Raw genomic sequence first — 22,399 nt, forward strand, 5'->3', positions numbered from 1 at the left:
AATCATTTTACTATAATACCAAATTTAAACTCTTGCAATATTTCACTTTAAACTATACCCACTTTCTTTCTTGCTTGTGTTTAAAATTATAAAAATCTAAAGACAAATCAAATAAAACCGTTACTACAGTAGTATGACTATGTTATTATAATCCTAAAGGACATTATTGTTATTATTATTTGTCATCCTCCTTTTTGTTGGATTTACTAATAATCTAAGAAGCAAATAAATGTATCAACATTGCATAGTAAACCATCATATTACATCAGTGCGCATTTGATTTTAATTGAAACTAGTATCTTAAATATAGGTTTAGGTGAATAAAGATTACTATGCAACTAATTTACATATTTCTGTTTATTTGTATTAAAAAGATTCAATATAACTAAGTATGTTGCATCAAACAGCTTATTGGAATGGAGCGAAACATTGGAACATCCTCCTTTTTGTTGGATTTACTAATATTAATAATCTAAGAAGCAAATAAATGAATGAACATTGCATAGTAAACCATCATACTACATCAATGCGCATGTGATTTTAATTAAAACTAGTATCCTAAATATAGGTTTGTGAATAAAGATTATTACAATGCAACTAATTTACATATTTTTGTTTATTTGTATTAAAAAGATTCAATATAACTAAGTATGTTGCATCAAAGAGCTTATTGGAATGGAGGGAAACATTGGAACATCTGAACAAAACAAACATAAGTTCTTAAGAATTAAATTATTAATTTTTAGTTTTAATTAAAATCACATATACTGAGAAGTATGAATGAATGTTTAAGGTTTACTGTGCAATGTCATAACAAACATGTTAAGCTTCCTAATTAGTATTAGTTATACATTATTATAAGTTAGTGATTCCAACAAAAAGGGGGACGAGTAAATAAACAATATCTATAATATAGTCATACTACGGTTACTTTGATTTGTTTTTATTGTTCAACTATGGTTTTAAAATATGTAACAGTATACTGTATAGCATTTGTCATTCATTTACCGGAGTTTTTTTACAATTTTTAAACAGTGATATAGTTTAGATCTCTAAATTGTAATACTAAATATTAATAATGATCTTGGTGATGAAAATTTAACTGTGATGTTATTCATTAAAATTAATAGAATTACCTACTTAGGACTTCCGATACAAAGTATTCATAGTATGTACCATACTCACACAACAGCCACTGATACAATTCGCTATAGTTATTAACAAGGCCAACAGCCATAAGTCGCGTGATACCGGACCGACAGACAGACCGACAGACCGACCGACCGACATAGTGAACTATAGAGTCGCGTCCACGTCGAGTCGACTAAAAATGTAAGTGTGCTCCACGCAAAAATGTTTGTACCAGCTATAGGTTAAATGTCAAAATATGGTGTTTTTTAACATTTTTGTGTATTTCTGTTGTATTAGAGCAAATATAATTATATATATTGCGAGTAATTTGAGACTAAATTATAACTATAAAACAGCTAATACTATATAATAGGAAATATACAATATATTAAAATATATATATAAAGTAACATTGACATCGGCAGAAATTAAAATTTGTACTTATTAGATTAAACTTATACAATTTTTAAAAAACATAAATGGATTTTGCATTTTTAATAGTCATATATAAGTTGTTCCAGACAGGACAGTAATACTATGACTTGTAGAAACTAGTCTTCGAAGAGGAGGTCGAAGTTTACATTTTACTCTAGTATTGTACTTATGACCTTTACCACCAGTAAAAGGTTTAAGGTTTAAAAATTGTAAATCAGGATTATTGAACATTCGGAACTTAAAAATGCCAATTTGGTAATTATGAATATCATCAATGTTTAATACATTATGTATGTGGAAGAAATTCTGGAGTTTAACAAGTTTATCAGTGTAAGAAGCATATGAATTAAACCAAATAATGTTGTTACAATAGCTGATAGGAGGTTGCATAAGTGACCTATAGATTGAAAGGAGTGCACTTAAAGGAAGTTAGTGACGAATTTTTAAATAAACATATTTAGTTCAATTCGTCAACAAAGACTCCTAAAAACTTATAGTAATTTGTTTGGGATATAGATTTATCAGAAATTTTAATGGATATATTATTAACATTAATTTTATTTCTTTTAGTTCTAAAAATTATATATCTAGTCTTATCACAGTTAAGAGAAAGTTTATTACACCTAAGCCATTTATCAATTTTGATAAGTTCAGAATTAACAATATCAATAAGTGTATTCAAATTGGGGTTTCATACGAACAGATTTGTATCGTCAGCGAATAAAGTCATGTTTAAAATATTTGAAGAAATAAAAATATCATTTATATATATGATAAATAATAATGGCCCAAGAATACTTCCTTGGGGTATTCCATAATTATTAGTTGTGTGTTCAGAAGAATTTCCGTTAAAGACTTTATATTCGCTTCTTCCATATATATAGTTTTTAAACCAAGATACCATACTCAAGTTCCATAATAAAATCGAATGGTCAAGCGTATCGAAAGCCTTACTCAGGTCAATAAATATTCCAATAGCAGTATCTCCTCTATCTGAGGCAACTTGTACTTTTTTTCAATAAGATTAAGTATAGCCATAAAGGTTGAACTTTTTAAAAGAAACCCATATTGTTCTTTGTGGATGTGCAAATTTATCTAAAAAGGAATACAAACGGTTATAAACAATACGCTCTAAGATTTTTGATAGAGCAGGTAAAATGGATATTTGAACGATAATTATTAAACAAGTTTTTATCACCAGATTTAAATAGAGGAAATATCCTTGCTAACTTTCAAGTGATAAATTAAAGATGTATGATAAAGGTGACGCTACATATAAAATAATATATATTAAGTAATTTACTGCTAATTTCATCAATGCCTTCAGAGTTAGACGGTTTCATTTTATTAACAATAGAAATAATTTCTAAATCATCAGTGAGCTTAAAATAAATTGAATTTGGAAAATTGCCATTAAGGTATTGCTTGTAGTTTTCATTTGCAGGCGAGACTATATTTTTGGCAAGAGTTTCTCCTACTTCATTGAAGTTATTAATATTATTGACAATATCTACTTTCAGAGTCAGGTAAGGCAGTAACATGTTTCTTTCTGCCGAGCACATCATTAATAATTGACCAAGTCTGCTTTGCGTCATTAAATAAAATACGAGAATAATAGTTACGTTTACTAATTCTGATGAGATAAAGCTTGGTTCCCACTAGAACGTAACGCAAGGACGTAAACGCAACGCAAGCGTTTTAACCAATGACAGCGAAGTTATAGACAGTTAGCAATCACAAGCGAATAAGCCATCGCTTGTGATTGGTCAATTCACTTGCGTTGCGTTACGTCCTTGCGTTGCGTCGCTAGTGGGAACCACGCTTTAGTAAGCATATTTCTATATTTCTTAAATTTTGATAAATTTAATTGTGTTGAGGACGTTGAATGTTTTTTTATAATACATTTCTTTTATTGATTGACTTAAGAATACCTCTAGTAATCCATGGTTTTTTTATATGATGTTTTCTTGGTTTTAAGTGTTTTAGATGGAATAGTTTGTTTAATCGTATGTTGGATTTCTTTAATAAACATATTATAACTAGTATTAGTGTCATTTGAATTGTAAAGTGAATTCCAATTCATTTTAGTAATAAGATCATTAATTGTAGTCTAATTAATGATTTTAATTTTTGTAGATGATGCCGTGTTATGTAAGGACATATTGAGATCATTCAAAATAATATAAATGGGATAATTGTTGACAGTTAAGAAGGGAAAGTGAGAATTAAGATCTAGCCATCAGGTGCTACTGGACATTCCGAGGAGCAAACATAGTTGGGGAGATCGGACTTTCAGTGTTGCTGGACCTAGGCTCTGGAACCACCTACCCTTGAACATTAAACACACATCATTATTGAGTCACTTTAAGTCACTACTCAAAACGATTGATTGATTGATTGATAATGATCAGTTATTTCAGATGTGATAATACCAGATTGTAATGGTTCAGGATTCAGATTTCTATAATTAGTTAAAATATTATCTATAAGTGTTGCAGTTGTTTCAGTTACAGTTGGATTGTTTATTAATGGAAAGTAAGATGAAGATTCAATTGTATCAATAAATGTTTTGGTGTTAGCTGTATTTTTACTAATATCAATATTGAAATCGCCTAGAATAAAGCAATGTTTATTTTCATTATTAACTGCATGGAGGACCTTTTCAAGATTATCAGTAGGCCTAAAAGTAAAAATATTTATAGATCATAATTTTATTAACAGTAGGCCTATGGACCTTTTTAGCTAATCTAGGTAATCTCATTGCTGGAGAATTTGGAGCCAGGAGAAAACGTGGGTGTCCAGCAAATTGTCGACCTCCACACACCACCACACGTGGCGAATGTCCCCACGGTGTAACTTAAAATAACTAACTTTTTCTGCGCGGCATAGCCCAGAGACGGCAAACAAAGTAAAATCTCCATGGATATTTTTTTTCCTTTATACACCTTACCAATAATAGGCTCATTGGCTTATAATTAATATTATCAATAATATTATCACAACATTACATACAATTATCTATATATTAATGCTACTAAATTGTAGGCCTATACGTATTTTATTTATCTCTTCCAAAACCACTGAACGGTACGTGCACACATTTGGCACACTGATGTTATCGATGGGCCGCACACGATAGGTTATGTCACTTTCCTGAATTTTAAAAATAAACACTAAAAAAAGGCAAAAAATAGCATTAATTTGACTTCGCAGCAATCATATTACGTCACTGTATAAACTACGCAACCTCCTCTGTTGTGTACCGCCATGGCCAGATATACAAATACCTGCCGGGCCGCGATTTTTTTTTTCGTACATAAGTTGGGGGACCCCCTCATGAAACGTCACAAAATAAACATGAATAATTCATCAGTTAAATTTTCTTGTTCCGTGTGCACCCAAGCGTATAGCAACAAGAAGTGATTACACAAGTGCGGTACGATTCTAGGCCTATCTCCGCTGTTGTTGCGACGTGCGATTTCATAGAAGATAGCGGCGTTTTGTGTGGATTGTCAAAATAATCAGCCTTTAGTTTATGGTGTTTTTAATATAATTTATTACTAAAGAATTACGTGTTAAAATTATAGTTTCTATTAATACTATTATGTATTAATACTAGTATGCCTAATTATTAGTCTCTAAACCCATGTCTATTCTAGTAGTAGCTGTGGGTGTGTGTGACGTGTGTGTGTTAGGTATGACCAAAGATAGTTATCTTTGGTATGACACAATCCGAGTAATAAGTCAGCAAAATTAAACAATAAATTACACAAAAATACATTTTTTATTCTCGTGGGTCAAATCTTCCCATCTCATGTGTTCATATACGCGCATTTTTTAAGTTCCTTTGAGTACATCATGCATATTGTTTGATAATAAAATAGCAGAATTAAAAAAATACAGTACACAAATTATACACATTCTTTATTCTTGTGGGTCTAAGCTTTCTTTGGGCTATGTCCAATGAATTACTACTTAGTTTAATGTCTTGCCTAGCTGTCGATTAGCCTCGACTCGACACATTTTGTGTGAAGAAGAGTGCGCGAAGGCAATCACGTGAATTGACTTATTCTAGGCCTACTGTAGAAAGTATCGTATCGCAGTTGTGTAATCACTTCTTGTTGCTATACGCTTGGGTGCACACGGAACAACAAATTTAACTGATGAATTATTCATGTTTATTTTGTGACGTTTCATGAGGGGTCCCCAACTTATGTACGAAAAAAAAAATCGCTGCCGGGCCGCCAAAAAAAACAGTCTTTAGTCAACCGTAGCGAATGATCGAGTCGTTGACGTTTTAACTAATTTCACCTATTCTTTGAACAGAACGATTTTTGTAAATCACGGTTTGGGTCAGTGAGTAAAACGCCGTTGATATCAAATCCGCGACATGTGTAATTATGAAGTATCACCGCTTAAAGCTAAAAATCAAAACTAGACCACAATGTAACATATGAAAATTCACACAAAAAATTGCAAAATATAAAAAACCATGAAATAAAAAAAAATGTAAATGAAAAAATGGGTAGGCCTATCGTGTTTCCGCTAAATATCAAATATTAACGAAAAATACACCCCGAAATGTAAAGTTTGTGTCAGTAGAAGAAAAGGCACTTCAGTCCACCCTAGCATTTCATAATTACTTAATTAATTAATTAGATTTCCTGTTATTGTAATAATTAAATTATTCTTAATTAATGAAGGTCGTTCTTTTCCTGGTTTCGTAATAATTAAATTATTCTTAATTAATGAAGGTCTTTCTTTGTTTAGGGGCGTTATTTATTAATATATTTATTTTATATTTAGATGGTGATATATTATATATAATTATATAATAGTAGACCTATAACCACCAAAACGGTTTATTATCTATAGGAAATCATCAATTGTAACATGCGGTAAACAATACAAATTAGTTGCGCAAATTATTAAAAAATAGCACAATTGTTACAAATGAATTTAAGAAAATAAAGGTGTACAGATTTTATTTCGAAAAAGTGTAGACCTACAAACATAATTTTACATAAAGTGTACAGAATAAATTAACAAAAAAAAAAGGTCACACATTAAACTAATTCTTATAAAAGCGTACAGTGTACTTTGGTTATCAGTTATATCAACTTTAGTATTTTAAGTATTAGGGCCTATTTGTGGCAAACACACGGTCCCTTTTAATTGTGGGTAGAGGCCTTTTGCCGTTCGTAATTCAAACTGTTCGTAAAATCGAAGTTAATATTCTGAGATTAGGCCTATAGCCTATGATTGTTCATTAATAAACAGTATATTATAACGATAAAGAAACGAATGTACGATACACCAATATAACAATACAATAACTGATTAACTGAAAACTTGAAGTCTACTGTATTCCTACAATCATTCAAGTAGACATTTTTTGCTGAGTGTATGATACTTTCTCCAAAGAGAATTCGAACGATGTGTTTTCGGACGTGTTTCTACGGTTATCAGAACGGGTCAATAATGAAAAAAAAAAAAAAAAAAAAAGAAACAAACTGCCTACTAACTCCCAAAAAATCAATACCTATAAATAAGCTGAACCTAACCCACTAAATAATCTCTTCCATACATCAAAATCGACCGAAAATGATCTGAACATTGAAAAGTGGACACGATCGTCTGTTCTTCTTTTCTGTTTCCACGGCTTGGGACATCCCTGTTAGTGATGTAGCCATGCGGTCTACACACTTATGATGATCACATCGCATAACATGTTCAGGGAACTTATTTTTCAACTCTCTGATACAATGTTTAAATACAAGTAGACTGGAAACCATTTAGGAACAGGGGTTTCTAATAATAAAAGTTGTTTAAAACTTTAGTTATGGTCAAGGGGAATTGTTCAAGACTTGGAGTAAATGGTCAAGACCGAGGGCAAATGGTCAAGACCGGAAGAAAATTAAATTTCATCATTTTATAAGTTTATAGTCACTTATTGTGTTAAAATTCATTTATTATTAGACCTGTATACGTATTCAATAACAAAAAATAACTTTCTTACATTAATAACATATCTTTAGTGGTTAAGGTAATATATTATTTCTCTGTATACTGACGTCACAAATATAGATAAAGAGAGACTGTAACTAAATGTTTATTACTTATTAGGGTTACAGGGAGAGTTCCATGCAACATTAAAAGATCAATTAATGAGCCACCCAACTTAATTTGAGAGCCCCCAATAAAACGGCTGACCAGAGGTAATTGATTTTTGATGATTTCCTATAGATAATAAATTGTTTTGGTGGTTATATACTATTATATAATTGTATATATATCACGTTTTAAGCAGCATCACACTCTTTGAAAAACAACACATTTTAACCATGAGGTGTAGATAAAATGCAAATAAAATGTGTTGGTTTTTAAAAGTGATGATAAGTACACTTTTTACAAAATATACGAACAACCCGGAGGACTGCAAACTGTACGAGTATAAACAAATAATATAACTCTGCTAGAGAAACACTATCGATATTAACAAACGTAATTATAAACAATGAGATGGTGTACACATCGAAAAACATAGGTTACTGTATAACAATGCAAGAAAAACTTGTTATCCCTATTATCAATTGTTTTCTCGTGTCGCTATGTTGACTTTAAAAAAAATGGTTTTATCGTAGGTCGAGTGCAAATTGGCAAGGTTTAGTTGAATGGGACTCCCACACACCTCTCCCACACTCATTCAGAGTACTATTCTTGTTTGTTATGAGTTGTCAAGAAAAAGTAAAGATATAAAGGATTTGTGAAAAGATATTACACCTGATGAGTTAAATAATGTGTTGGCTAAAATGATGAGTGACCATCAAAATACATATCAGTAGACTTGTTACAGTACGGTACGGTACTTGCAGTATGTGCATGTGTTGCGACGCAATGCGAAACTGCTTTACAATTGGAAAACGCTAAACGCGTCTCCTGTGATGGACAAAATTTAAAGTTACTATAAATTCATAACGAAAATGATTTGTTTGGTGTATTTCCTTTTATTTTGTCTATTATCTATATAATAATTAATATATATTTATTAATGTGTACGTGTTTCCTTAATTTGTCATTTCCAGAAACTTCTACGCAAATCAGTAGCTCAGTTTTGTGATTGGGTAATTGTTCTTGAATGATAAACCGTTTAAAATAGTGACGTCATGTTTTTCAGCCTAATATTGTGCCTCGATGATTCCATCAATACCGCCAAAAATAAACCATTTACTGCGGAACCCATTTTATAAAATGATGCTTGATTAAGGGATTTTTTCATCATCTACGGTAAATTAAAACATTCAGAGAACTATTGGTAACAATCAATAAGAGGATATTTACAAAGAACCGTTAAAATGTAGGCCTATGTCGTTATAAGATTTAGCCTGCAAAGCGAAGAACAAGGCCTGTAAAAATAAAAAATGCTGCAGATTCATAAAAAGAAAAAAAAAGTCTCGGTAGATAAACGTGTAGAAAAAAAGTTACAATATTTATAAAAACCAAAGTAGTTCTAAGAATATCTAATGGCAATAACCTGCACGTAAACAAATTTCAATTTTTGGCTCCGGTTGAAGGTCTTGTTTTCTGTTAAAATGTGTGAAGTGTCAAGAAATACAATTGGTAACCAAAACGTCTTTCTGTATTCGATAATTATGATTTCTCTGAGTTTTTTTTTTTGCAATTATGATAAAAGTAATATAAAATAATACACAGATATCGGTCATTTCTCACAATTGAATTCATAATTTTATTTACAATACCACTTACAGTAAAAATATCGTAGATCTACATGGTCTTTATTGTAATAATATTAATCACACACATTTTTAGATAAATCATTGATACATGTACGAAAATATGTGCTATTATTAGTGTTATTATAACGGTTTTTTTTGTTTTTGTTTTGTTTAATCTACCAGTCCGTTTCAAACGTTACAAGTACCTATTACTCTTGAAATTACGATTAAAACGCTTTAAAGAAAAACTTACACACTTATTAAAAACATAAAAAATTGTATTTAACAATGAGAAATACATTACAAGTTACTTTTAAGAAATTATTCGTAAAGTTAATCATTATCCACACAATGACAAACAATCACATGATTATTAACGATCAATGGAATTAGGCCTAGATCTAAGTGAATTAACTTCAATACAATAATAAAACCATTTGTAGGAATAGCATCACTACGTTACGTTCGTTCCCCTAACGGGGTTTTATTTCCACAATATTTAGGCCTCTGGCCCTTATATCTTACATACAAATCATACAATAATATTTTCTAGTTGGGTTGCAAAATAATATTTTCTATTTTCGTAAGCTAAATAAACAAAATTTGCTAAATCTTGGACTACTCTAGTGTTGCACATTAAAAAATAAAACTTATTTAAACAAGGGAACGTGTGATAAAAATTAGGAATATATAAGTTTCTGAGTTCGGAATAATATGGACAGACTAACATAAAATGAAATTCGTCTTCAATAGAATTCATATTGCATAATTTACATAAACGGTTTTGAAAGTGGGATTTTGTTCCATCTTCCCTTTTCTATTTCCAAATCTAACACTCCTAAACGAAATTTTGTGAATATATTTTTACGTTTCCAATCTTTTAAGTGTAACAAATGATAACTTATTTCAATTTTCGTTTTAAAATACTTAAAATATTTTAGTTTTGAATGTAAAGAAAATTGTTCAAAATATTTTTGTTTTTCTAAATCAATCAGTCGTAATTTAAATTCATTAATAAATAATTTCTTGTCTTCAACCATTTGATTGTACCAAACATAACCAAAGCCGGTTGAACAAAGTAAATGTTTTACCTGACTAGCCCAGCAATATTCATTTCTGTTAATTTTTCTTAACTAAAAACTGTAACATTTAAAAATAAATCTATTTTTATCCATGTCAATAATATGCAACCAAAAACGAATAATTGAAATTAAAAAATCGACATGCAAGGAGACTCTGCCTAATTCTGTAGTTACGGCTGAGCTAGGGGCACAAAAATAATTCAACTGGTACTACTATACTAAATGAGAACAGATCTTGAACAGTTGATATTCTTGAGATCTGCAATCACTATTAAAGACTGTAATGTTTGCGTAACATTTCTCTCATCTTTTAATATCTCTAAACGTGAGATTTATTCTTGGTAGCTTGATGGATTGATTTTTAGGCAGTGAATGGTACCAGTACTCATTAGTGGGATAATTCATCATTAATAATGTACCGTGTTTAAGATCAACAGTTACTGGCTCAATGATTCTTTTGGGACTCTTACCTCGCGCATCACCATGTCGAAATCTAAACATACGTGTTTGCCCCAATGATACAGAGGCGATTGGACTAAAGTGATTCATGTCTTTCTCATCATCTTTGTGTTCGCCAATGTAATCACTTCCACTAGCATATCTATAGAGTAACGACAAAATACAATAGAAAATAAAATATTTTAAGATGAGACTAAAAAAAACCAATTATCCATTAAAACAATCTTATCTAGCAAATTGCAGAAATCATCCAGTATGAATACTGATAGTGTTCCTTCGTTTTAGAGGTAAACGATGGAACCTTTTAATCAATAAATAAAATAAATAAATAAAATAATAAACAAGAATATTTACCGGTTGACCAAAACAAAATTGAAGTAATGTCCTGTAACCGATTTTAAAAGATCGCGGAGATCTTTCAGGAATGGTGGCCACGGTAAAGCTGGTATTGTATTGCCTGAATATTTGTAAGTTAAGCCCGAATCGCCAAACGAAACCTGCAGAGGGGAAACCATACCAAAAAAAAAAGTCATTTATTATTTGGCGAGATGTAAATGAACACGCCCAAATAAAATTATTTACAGTAAAAGAGTAAATTACACCTATAGCTAAACAGCTGTAAATAAAGAAAAACAAAGGAAACGATATACAAGTAATTAACAAGTCATTAATACAAAACCACGGATAAAAACACAATGGAACTAACCTGTTTCCTAGGAATATTAAACCACTTTCCGTACACTTTCACCTTTGCAAGATCACCGGTAAAATAGTCAATCTCTTCCTCACATTTTTTAAACAATGTATCGGCTGCTCCTTTATCAAGAAGTTGAAGGTAATCACAGTCTAAATTTTTCCCTATTATCTTTTGCACCGATAACTTATCAGGGGGTAGCAATTGATGTTCTGAATTGAATAAACGTCCTCCATTATCGTTTTTGTCAACACCCCCTTCAACAGTAGCCGCATTATCACTACCAACCTCCTCAGTCATCTTTTGTATTTCACCGTGTTTTTCAATTATCTTGAACCACTGACTCTTTGGAAGGTTTACACCTTTTTTTTACCGGGTTTAAACTTGCCTCCTTCTTCAGACTTGTAATAGCGGCGAATACACACAAATTGTTCTTCTTTCCAGTTACTAACTACCACATGATTTATGTCCGAAAGTGGGATTCTTACTGCCTCCACCATGTTAATGTCTCTTAGTAAGTCTTCCAGTGACTGGAGAATTAAATTGATATTGTTAAAAAGTTTTTGCCACAGCAGAACGGGTAAATTAATACCTAGAGGTCCAGGTTTGAAGGCATCATATTCTTCCGTTTGGTAATACTCTCTGAGACAAACATAAACATCGTCACCCCATCGTTGGGCCACTACATGGCGTTTTTCAGACAAGAAAATCCGATTCTTTGAAGTTATGGAAATCTTTGGTACATCATCGGTCATTACGGCAAAATACCAGGCGCTCATTCCTGAGGCTTTACTCAAACCGTTACACTCATCTGTTTGACCGTTAAAAGATTTTCTAGGATCCAATATATTCGCTGATGTAGAAGCCATCGTTGGTATTTTTAAACTGCTACACTCGTCAGCTTGACCATTAGAACTCCCCATAACTCTTTTCATAGTCCTAGGGGTTTCTCACCAATTGCTAATTTCGGAGTAGGTAAACAGTTGAAACTCATGTTTATAGACTGTAGAGAGTTACAGAAAGTGAAACGAATGATCGTTGACAACTCTGAACGATTACGTTTGAATCAGGTCCGATATATACTGTAATATAATGTTGCGTTGTTGAGGTACTAATGAAGACTCTGACTCGCTTGACTGTCGTAACACATATATTGTTTATTCAGTATAATACTTCAGTACAATATACAACTATAAGTATAGATAAGGAACGGACGATCAATGATGCTGTCAGTGAGGTGTGAAGTGTGTAGGTCTGCTTCTGAAGAAGTGGCTGTGAGGTGTAGATGTTCTTCTGAAGAAGTGGCTGTGAGGTGTAGATGTTCTTCTGAAACTTGGGAGTATATTGGCTCAGTTCATTTGCATAATGTCATTACATCATTTATGGAGCTAATGATTGGTCCTAAGTTGGTCCAGGGGTGTTTAAGTGGGAGTGATTAACGGTATAATAAGGTATTTCTGTGATGGATGACACTGTCAAATCTGTACTTAAATAGTGTCAGTCACTCCTGGTTTAACGATGGGAAAAGTCACAAAATTAAGCTAAGTGTTTTCTTTAGGGATTCTATTATAAACTAAATGGTCATTAAAACATCTGGACTTTCTGGGTCAAGTTTGTGCACTTATTTGAATTCCGATACAAAGGTCGATTTCTTAAATATAAAAGTATATCGTTATATTACATCCCTCTGTTTCCCTTTTTTTTTCTAATCTATTTAAAATATAAAAATGGTTATAATAGTGGCATGCAAAATTAAAGTTATATAAAAGAAAAAAAACATTATTATACATATAAGCAAAAATTGAGTTAGCCAAAACCATTGACTCTGAAGTGTAACCTTATCACTTTCACTCTCTCTCTTCTCTCTCTTAAAAAAAATTAAATTAAAAATGAATTTGGTATAAAATTCGCGTAAATCAAACAAAAATCGGTTAAAAATAAAAATACAAAACTTAAAAATAGTATGTTACATTGAACATACGTCAAATCGTGCGACAACTCATCGCATTCTAATGGCCTTCAAATATAAATCAATCAAATCAAAACATAAAATTCAAGAAACTGTGGCTGATTAGCCTAGAATCAAAATATCAAACTCAATCACTTAAAACTTTAAAGAAACAAATGTGTGTGTCCCGTTGACACAAACTTATCCACAATATATCATTATCATCACAACTTTGTCGATTTAAGCATTTATATTCACAGGTAATTACGATTTCAATCAATCGACAAATTCGACTTTTGTACTCAATGTCAAAAAAATTACAATTAAAAGTACTAAGAAAATCTCCTGTTTTTGTATATCAATTAAGTAATGCTTGAGATTAACGACTCAAAGGTTAAACAAAATATTTGTTACAAAATGATTGTCGTTCTTTTCAATATCTCAATATATCGATCATCAAAATTCAAATTTAATCTTTATCAAAAAACTCGTTACAAAATCAATACTTAAACATAAATTCAATTTTCTTTTAACTGAAATCACATCATTACTAAACAAATCTCATTAAATACGTAGACTATGCTATTATTAATTTAGCAAATGTCGTAATTTAAAAATAATCTTGCAAAAAAAAATTAAATCAGTAATTCGTTGCATTATACAAACGTTTTATGAATCGTTTTGGCGATCCACTTATCGGTATCTGTTTATCATTAATGATCTCTTTAATTAATTTATCTGTATCGTTATATCTGTCAATATTCCACCAAAATTTGCGATCATTAGATTCGTGTTTTGTTTTATCGGTGTTGCGTTTGGCTGAAGTCGGTTTAGAATATGAAACTAAAACTTGGAAATGTCCTGCTTTAAATCTACCTCGGTTTAATGTCATATTTGAATCATTAGGTGCTGTCATAATTAAATTAGTTTGTTCCTTAATTTGTTCCTCTTTCATTTGGAATGGGGCTGCTAATCCCATGTTATTCTCTACACAGTCAAAGTAAGGTTGTAAGTTAAGGGGGTCTATCTTAGTTGGATGTGTAAGGGTATCTGATTGCAATTGGGCTGGTGTCCTATCATGTTCGTCGATAAATTAAACATTGTTTTCGTCATTTACTACGTTAACGGTGTTCTGAATTTTCTCATTATTATTATTGGCGGGTTTATTAAACAATTATTTTAACAATTTAAAAAACAATTTTAGTGTGTATATATGTAAACTCTCACTTTTTCAATCAAGGTTACAAATCAAAAATCAAAATGGTTTTGACTTACCCCAAATGCTTCGGATCCAATTAAAAATGAATTAAAGGAATGCAAAAAGTGTTCAAAAATGTTTAAATGTTCAAACAACAAATTAAAGAAATGTTAAAAGTGTTCATCAATGTTCAAATTTTCAAACAACGAATTCAAAAAAATGCGAAAGGTGTTCATCAATGTTCAAAAAAGTAAATGTTAAAAAAAACGATCGAAAAAAAAAACGGCGTGAAGTTGAAAGTCTCTAAACGAAACAGTTCTTGTCCGCTTGCTTCTGTTTTGATTCTTCTTGGGTCTTCCTCGATTATCTTCTTTGTCTTTATCCAATGGTTATAATTTGATAAAATTTCTGCTTGTCTCGATCTCATTCAAATATAATTTCAGCTTGTCTTTTGTGTCTTCCTCGATTATCTTCTTTGTCTTCATCCAATGGTAATAATTTGATAAAATTTCTGCTTGTCTCGATCTCATTCAAATACAATTTCAGCTTGTCTTTTGAGTCAAAGTAAATTTCTGGTTTTCTCCTTTCAAACAAATATGGTTATTTTTGTCTTCGTCTTCGTGTCTTGTTAAGTGTTTATTTCTTGTTTTCTCACTCTGTTCCTTATGAAATTTGGGTCTTCCACCATGTAATATAATGTTGCGTTGTTGAGGTACTAATGAAGACTCTGACTCGCTTGACTGTCGTAACACATATATTGTTTATTCAGTATAATACTTCAGTACAATATACAACTATAAGTATAGATAGGGAACGGACGATCAATGATGCTGTCAGTGAGGTGTGAAGTGTGTAGGTCTGCTTCTGAAGAAGTGGCTGTGAGGTGTAGATGTTCTTCTGAAGAAGTGGCTGTGAGGTGTAGATGTTCTTCTGAAACTTGGGAGTATATTGGCTCAGTTCATTTGCATAATGTCATTACATCATTTATGGAGCTAATGATTGGTCCTAAGTTGGTCCAGGGGTGTTTAAGTGGGAGTGATTAACGGTATAATAAGGTATTTCTGTGATGGATGACACTGTCAAATCTGTACTTAAATAGTGTCAGTCACTCCTGGTTTAACGATGGGAAAAGTCACAAAATTAAGCTAAGTGTTTTCTTTAGGGATTCTATTATAAACTAAATGGTCATTAAAACATCTGGACAAACTCTCCTCTGGACTTTCTGGGTCAAGTTTGTGCACTTATTTGAATTCCGATACAAAGGTCGATTTCTTAAATATAAAAGTATATCGTTATATTACAATACAGTTATTAATTGATTTTTTCCTGTCAATTGTTTCCCTGCAACATGTGCTAATTAAAGCATTATTAACTTTTTGTTTGTTTGTTTCCCTTCAATCGTTTTCCGTGACACGTGCGAAACACAATTTAAATTTCCTCGCACAACAGCTTAAAAATAGTCTCTGAATTAATCAGGGTATTTACAAGAAAATAAACGAAATGTCTATACCGAGGCAATGAATATTCTCCGTGCATATTTAGTTCGTTGTAAACGGTAACGGCTGAAACATACTTCATATCCAGAACCTCCCGATAAAAATAGTCAATCTGTTCTTCTAGAGATTTCATACAACAGAAATCATGATCTTTTTTACTGCTCCTGTCAAATTCACAACCATAACAAGCCGCTTTACTTAACAACCAACACTGGGCTAACACTTGAGCAGCAAACAATTGTTTAATCAAACGCTCCATTTTCAACAAAAATTCTCTCTCTACCTCGTCTACGTACGTAAATATACAACTTGTAGGCCTGTTACTCCTCTCGATTCCTTCATCTATACCGGCGGGGATAACCTCTTCGGCCTCCATGTAACGATCATCTATATCACTGCCTGGAACAACAGTGTATAGAAACACCTGGCGGAAATAATAATTAAAATTGACCATCAAAAATAATAACAAGGACAGAACGGAAACCCGAAATAATTAGATTAATTAACCTCCTGCAAGGACGATTTATAATCCATTGCATAACACCATCTAAATATAAAATAAATATATTAATAAATAACGCCCCTAAACAAAGAAAGACCTTCATTAATTAAGAATAATTTAATTATTACGAAACCAGGAAAAGAACGAACTTCATTAATTAAGAATAATTTAATTATTATGAAACCAGGAAAAGAATGACCTTCATTAATTAAGAATAATTTAATTATTACAATAACAGGAAATCTAATTAATTAATTAATTAAGTAATTATGAAATGCTAGGGTGGACTGAAGTACCTTTTCTTCTACTTGTGTCCGAGCGCATCATCTAATTTCGACTACTGTTTGTGTTGATTTTTTCATTAGAATGTCTGCCGACTGATTGACAAACTTCAACGTGCATGTTGTCACTTTCAGAAGAGCACCCCAGATTAATATTCACACAGCACAAAGTCCCATATCCAATATTGCATTCATGTTGTAGCTTAGTCTACAGATATTTCAAAGTAAAGGAATACTTCGTTTATTACAAAATCAATGGTCGTAAATAGTTATATTCTTGACAATTTGTTGTTTTTTAAATAATTTGTCAGAGGCCGGGAAGATTTTTATTATACTCAATCATGCTATGCGAATTGTTATTAAGGCAGACAAACCGCGGAGCACGGGTTACTTCTAGACCACAATTTAATTACAAAAGTAACAAGTGATAGGTAACAAATCTCCCACACAAAACAAATTGCGAAAAAAACCCAGTGAAATAAAATGTAAATGAATAAACTTAATCATTCCTTTCTCCGTTTCCGCAGCATGTGTTTTTCATTCGATTTTTGTCCATTTTTGTATGTATCACATAATTAATACACCACTAAAAACACCCAAAATAAAATAGTTTGGGATTGGCATTTTATACTTTTATGTGTTTGCGCGCATCATTCACACAGCACAATTTGTCTTTAGCGTCATTCTAATCGTTACGTCAGAAATTTGCATATTCACTTTTGAGGAAACGAATCTAGTTTTAACCTCGCTATAAAAGAAAAAAGTTATGCGAGCTTCTGTGTTTGGGGTTCACAGATTTAAACGTCCCCCTTTCCACCGCACATAATGAGGCAATAACATCAAAGCATCTGATGCGTGGTACCCCCAAGGCTGTGTGTGAGAGAGCCTTACCGTGCTATAGGCAAGGGAGCACACCATCATTATTGTTGGCCTCTTTCCGATCTCGTAAATTATATGTTTGGCGCCCTCAATTTTAAGAACACCTAAGTTATGTCAGAAAATTAGGAACAAATAAATAGAAATGTGATGCCGATGCCTGGCCTAGCAAGTGTATTCTCTCTATTTATTTAAATACATATGCAATATTGTAATGAATAATGTTCACAATTTGTTGTGAATTTTTTTTTCGGGGTTGGTGGTGTTTGGTGACATTTGCAATTACCATTTTCGCACCTCAGATATTGTTGGAAATTATATATTAGTTTTACACTCAAAACTAAAAATATAAATTTGTACCGACATATGGGATAACATTTTTGGCCCACTCACTTTGTGTCAGTTAGGCTTTTACAGACGTTTTTTAATTAGGGCCACATTTTGGGGGGATTTGGCATTATTTTTCCAAATCAGGCATTATTTGAGACAGGCTACGGCATAATTTAAATTTTATTGCTGGCAACACTGTAGGCTAGTCTCTCTGTACTGTATAACCAAAGAATATATTCTTTGGTATACCAAAGATCTTATATTATACTAAAGATGTGACACTACCCGTGTTTACGCGTAACACTTTAGAAGCGTCAAATTATAGTGCGCCCCCTCGCTTAAACAAGTAACTAACTTTTGCGTGACGATCGCAGTATTCTTTAGAAAATGGGATTGAGGAGTCGCGCCAAAGTTTGTATGGTTAAGAAACAATGAATGAAAAGAGAAAAAGTGGAGGGATGTACTGTGCTGCAATTAATTGTAAAAGCAAGTCAAAGGCCAACCCAGAACTTAAGTTTTACAATTTTCCCAAAGATAAGAACAGGTAAATTTATGTAATTAAATAAGTACGGTAGCCTACATCTTAACATATGCTATGTAGGCCTAGGCCTAGGGACTAATCTTACTTTACTGTATTCAATTTATACATATATTAATAAACTAGGCTAGGTAGGCCTATTATTAATAATTATTATTTAAACGTATGAAATGATTATTATTATCATTATTAGGCTACTACTAGTACATTAGTTTTATAACAGTGAAATTACACTAATTTCACTGTTCCCTGGTTATATTACTTATCCTTTAAAATTTAATACCCTTAACAAACAATTTTTGAAACTTTCAATTCAAGAAAAATCTATTGACCAAATATATATCATTACAATTGTTGGCAGCGCATATAAGTAAAAATTTGGTCGAAAGACTACGAGAAGCCCAATTGGCATGTCGCTGTAGGCCTAGTCCCTCTTTTTACATTATAGGCCTACAAATAATAATAATAATACTTAATATAAACAAATTGTGATCTTGATTATTTCATGCTTTCCGTCTCATGGTAAATATTTGCTTTCTGTCTCATGGTTATTTTATTTCGTTTAATTTAACTAGCCGTTACATACATTACAGTATATTAACGCATGAAATGATTATTATTATCATTATTAGGTTAGGACATTAGTTATAATAACAGTGAAATTGCACTATTTGTATTGTTCCCTGGTTATATTACTTATCCGTTGAGTAGCCCTAACAAACAATTTTTAATTGAATCTTATACTTAATATTTATGAAATTCAACCGTTAGTTAGTTAGTGGTTTTAGGTTAGGCCTAAGTACTTGATTTTAGGCCCTAACCAATTTAAAAATCAATTAGCATGCACGTAGACGTCCTATAATTACGTAAACGTTAATTATGATAAAGCAAAAACTCACTAGACAATTATTAATTTACAGGTGTGCAAAATGGGCCCAGAACACACGACGCGCGGATTTGAGAACGAAACCAAGTTCCTATTTACATCGTAATTGCCACTTGTGCAATATTCATTTCGAAGAATCTCAAATATTCGATTCATGCAATGCCAGATGCATACAGAATACAAACATCTACAAACGGGCAGCTACACCTACGTCTATTCACGTCCAGTTCTGGAAAGATTGTTGCGAATGGATATCTTCGTGGACGGTGAGTGACGGCTCGACGAAACAGATTGAATGTATCGATGGCTGGCTACTGACGATCAACGCGATGATCGGGTTGCATGACGAATTAATCAACAATCACGCCTTTAAGTTTATACTCACAGGCAGACTAAATCAAGATTGCCTTGAGAACTTTTCTATTGTCAGATCGCTATAACCCGATGGTAGATGAATTTAGAGCCTCCCTGAAGGAAGTTATGTGCAACAGGATGTTAATTCCGTTAGGGAATTCGAATTGCCTAGAAGACACTGATCGACAGCTAAATGGAATTGATGCAATAATGATGGCCCAATCATCATCATCATCAACGCCACAATCGCATCATGTTGTCGATCATGAAGACAACGATGCCACCACTGACGACGACTGCTGCTGCTGCTTAGAAGACTTTGAGATGACTCAGCTAAATACTTTAGTATATGTAGCCGGTTACGTCAAGAAAGTAAGTGTAAATACACAACTGCGATATCAGTGCGATGCGAGAAACCAATCGAAAACTGGAAGACCCAAAGCAGTTCTAACACATTTTAAGTCTTATATGCCCATCAACCAGTACAACGACTTCGGGGGATTAATTATGCCTACTGACAATGTAGTTAATGTCCTATCTATCTGTGAAAAGATTTTTGTTTCTAACTTTAACAAATACTTACATACATCAAACATCAGCAGAAAAATAAAGTAAAAAATCGCTACCATGTTACATAGATTTGGTATGAAGTTGAATCTTTGTTCACCAGCAATTGAAACATTGCTAATTGAAACGTACGTAAACCTACGCATATTCTATGCTGTTAAATTCTTCAACAGAGACATAATCAGTGATAAGAAGAAGAGTAAAAAATTAATTAAAGTATCACATTTATGAGGTATGGTAAAGTTGTAGGAGGTCTGTACGCGCCCCGGTCTGTGCATTATCGGCTAGAAATGATGATCATTACGACGGTCTGGTATGATGATTGAATAATTGTAAATATGATGATTTTATTTCAATGTTTCTACATTTTTTATAATTCCTCTGGGTGGCCCGTGCATCATTTCGCAATAGTTATTGAGTTAATTTTAAACCGAGACTACTATAACATAACTAATTGTTATCTCAGGTTTTAAATAAATTATACTAATAAATGAATGTCATGGCGAATGATGGGTACATGTATGCCTAGTATGAATTGTCTCAGAATTGACTATCATAATCTGTTTCATATCATGCCTGTAGGCTTAAGCCCATGATTGTTTATAAATATATTTCGAAAAATTACTGCAATAAAATAGTCGAAGTAGTGTTTTTAAAAAGTGACTTCTTGTTCTTTTTTAATTGTTTATAACACATTATTTGACTAATATAATTTCCTAATCTGCACTGTTTTGCTGCTGGATGAAAAAGAAGAACACATCAAGAACAAAAACGGAATACGATGCGCTTAGTGTTAATACCAGAGGGACCGAATCGCATAAATAAGTAGTACTAGTAGTGATGTGAGTGATGATTACTCCTAGGCCTAGATGATGATTTTGAGGATGATGATAAACATTCAATAATAACAACAATATTCAGTAATTAAAACAAATAGAGATATACAAAGTACAGGAAATAAGTCTATCATTATAATTTAATAACACATTACCGCAATTATTGTGATGAAAAAAATTTAGTATTAGTACAGTATTACAGTAGACATATATCTGATCCATAAATCTACTTGTTTGAGCGAGAGGGCGCCCTATAAAATGAGCTCCATCCATGTGTGTGTTACATGAATTGCATACACATGCATGCATATAAGGTCTTTGGTGGTATAACCCATTCATAGTATAAAATGGTGCTGTCGTCCATAAGAAGCGGTGTGTCGGTTGGAAGAAATCAGGTGCATGTTTACTTCCTTTGTCCAAAGAAGGTAAAAATAAAATAGCCGGCACTAGCTGGGAAAGGAGAGGCCTAGCTAGGCTAGCCTAGGCTTAGGCCTACTCTCCTAGGCCAGAGTACTACTACTAGGCTAGGCCTAGCTAGCTAGGCCAGTCCTAGCTAGGTAGGAGGCCTAATAATATAGCTAGGGCTAGCCTAGGCTAGTTATTTAGGCCTAGGCCAGGCCTAAATGTACAATTTACCACAGGCCTAGGCTCTAGCGGTGTCCGATAAAATCGGTCGCACTTGATACTGGGTCGCGTTTGAAATCAGTCGGGATAAAATCAATATCCTGTATATTTTGTATGTTGCACCACTTCCGTCCGGTCTGTCTAATTACCGAAAACAATCATAAACAACCATAAACAACTAAAAACAAAACAAAATCAAATAATCTAAATACCTAAAACAAATTTGTATAATTTTTTTAAATGTCGCCCTCTCTAGTTTCTAGTGCTAACTAAGACCATGACAGAGAGACTACTGTGTGCGCAAAAGCCAAGGAAGACCCTACGAAATGGTAGTGTGCACAAAATACAACTAAAAATCGTACAATCAATGATAACACCGCATTTAGGTATTTATAAAAATATTTTGATATTAGTCTTTCGATTTTT

At 32.4% G+C, this 22,399-nt stretch overlaps 2 protein-coding genes across 3 annotated transcripts in view; one reads left to right on the top strand and one right to left on the bottom strand.

The window, feature by feature from the left end:
* Window positions 1–10,512: 10,512 nt before the first annotated feature.
* Window positions 10,513–12,454, bottom strand: LOC140039766 (DNA oxidative demethylase ALKBH2-like). Its single transcript, XM_072085378.1, has 3 exons — window positions 11,550–12,454; window positions 11,198–11,340; window positions 10,513–10,985 (listed from the first exon to the last, which is right to left on the bottom strand). The coding sequence occupies exons 1-3, from the start codon at window positions 11,835–11,837 to the stop codon at window positions 10,688–10,690; spliced, it is 729 nt and encodes a 242-aa protein (XP_071941479.1). The 5' UTR covers window positions 11,838–12,454; the 3' UTR covers window positions 10,513–10,687.
* A 9,164-nt stretch (window positions 12,455–21,618) lies between these two features.
* Window positions 21,619–22,399, top strand: part of LOC140040717 (large ribosomal subunit protein mL45-like) — a 124,772-nt gene continuing 123,991 nt past the window's right edge. The window contains exon 1 of one of the 2 annotated variants that reach the window (XM_072086855.1): window positions 21,619–21,744. In XM_072086855.1, the coding sequence (XP_071942956.1) occupies window positions 21,697–21,744 (48 nt within the window). In that variant the 5' untranslated portion in view covers window positions 21,619–21,696. Of the gene's footprint in view, window positions 21,775–22,399 lie in introns of both variants that reach the window. The other variant, XM_072086854.1, reaches the window with a different exon arrangement.

This window comes from Antedon mediterranea, chromosome 2, assembly GCF_964355755.1.
Source record: "Antedon mediterranea chromosome 2, ecAntMedi1.1, whole genome shotgun sequence".
NCBI classification, from domain to species: Eukaryota; Metazoa; Echinodermata; class Crinoidea; order Comatulida; family Antedonidae; genus Antedon; species Antedon mediterranea.

Bases quoted from the DNA above. Each gene is read 5' to 3' on its own strand.
- LOC140039766 (XM_072085378.1), bottom strand. From the start codon at position 11,837: ATGACTGAGGAGGTTGGTAGTGATAATGCGGCTACTGTTGAAGGGGGT. The intron at 11,341-11,549 runs GTTAGTTCCATT...TCCCCTCTGCAG, and splicing joins TTAATATTCCTAGGAAACAG to GTTTCGTTTGGCGATTCGGG. The intron at 10,986-11,197 runs GTAAATATTCTT...GTTACTCTATAG, and splicing joins AATTTTGTTTTGGTCAACCG to ATATGCTAGTGGAAGTGATT.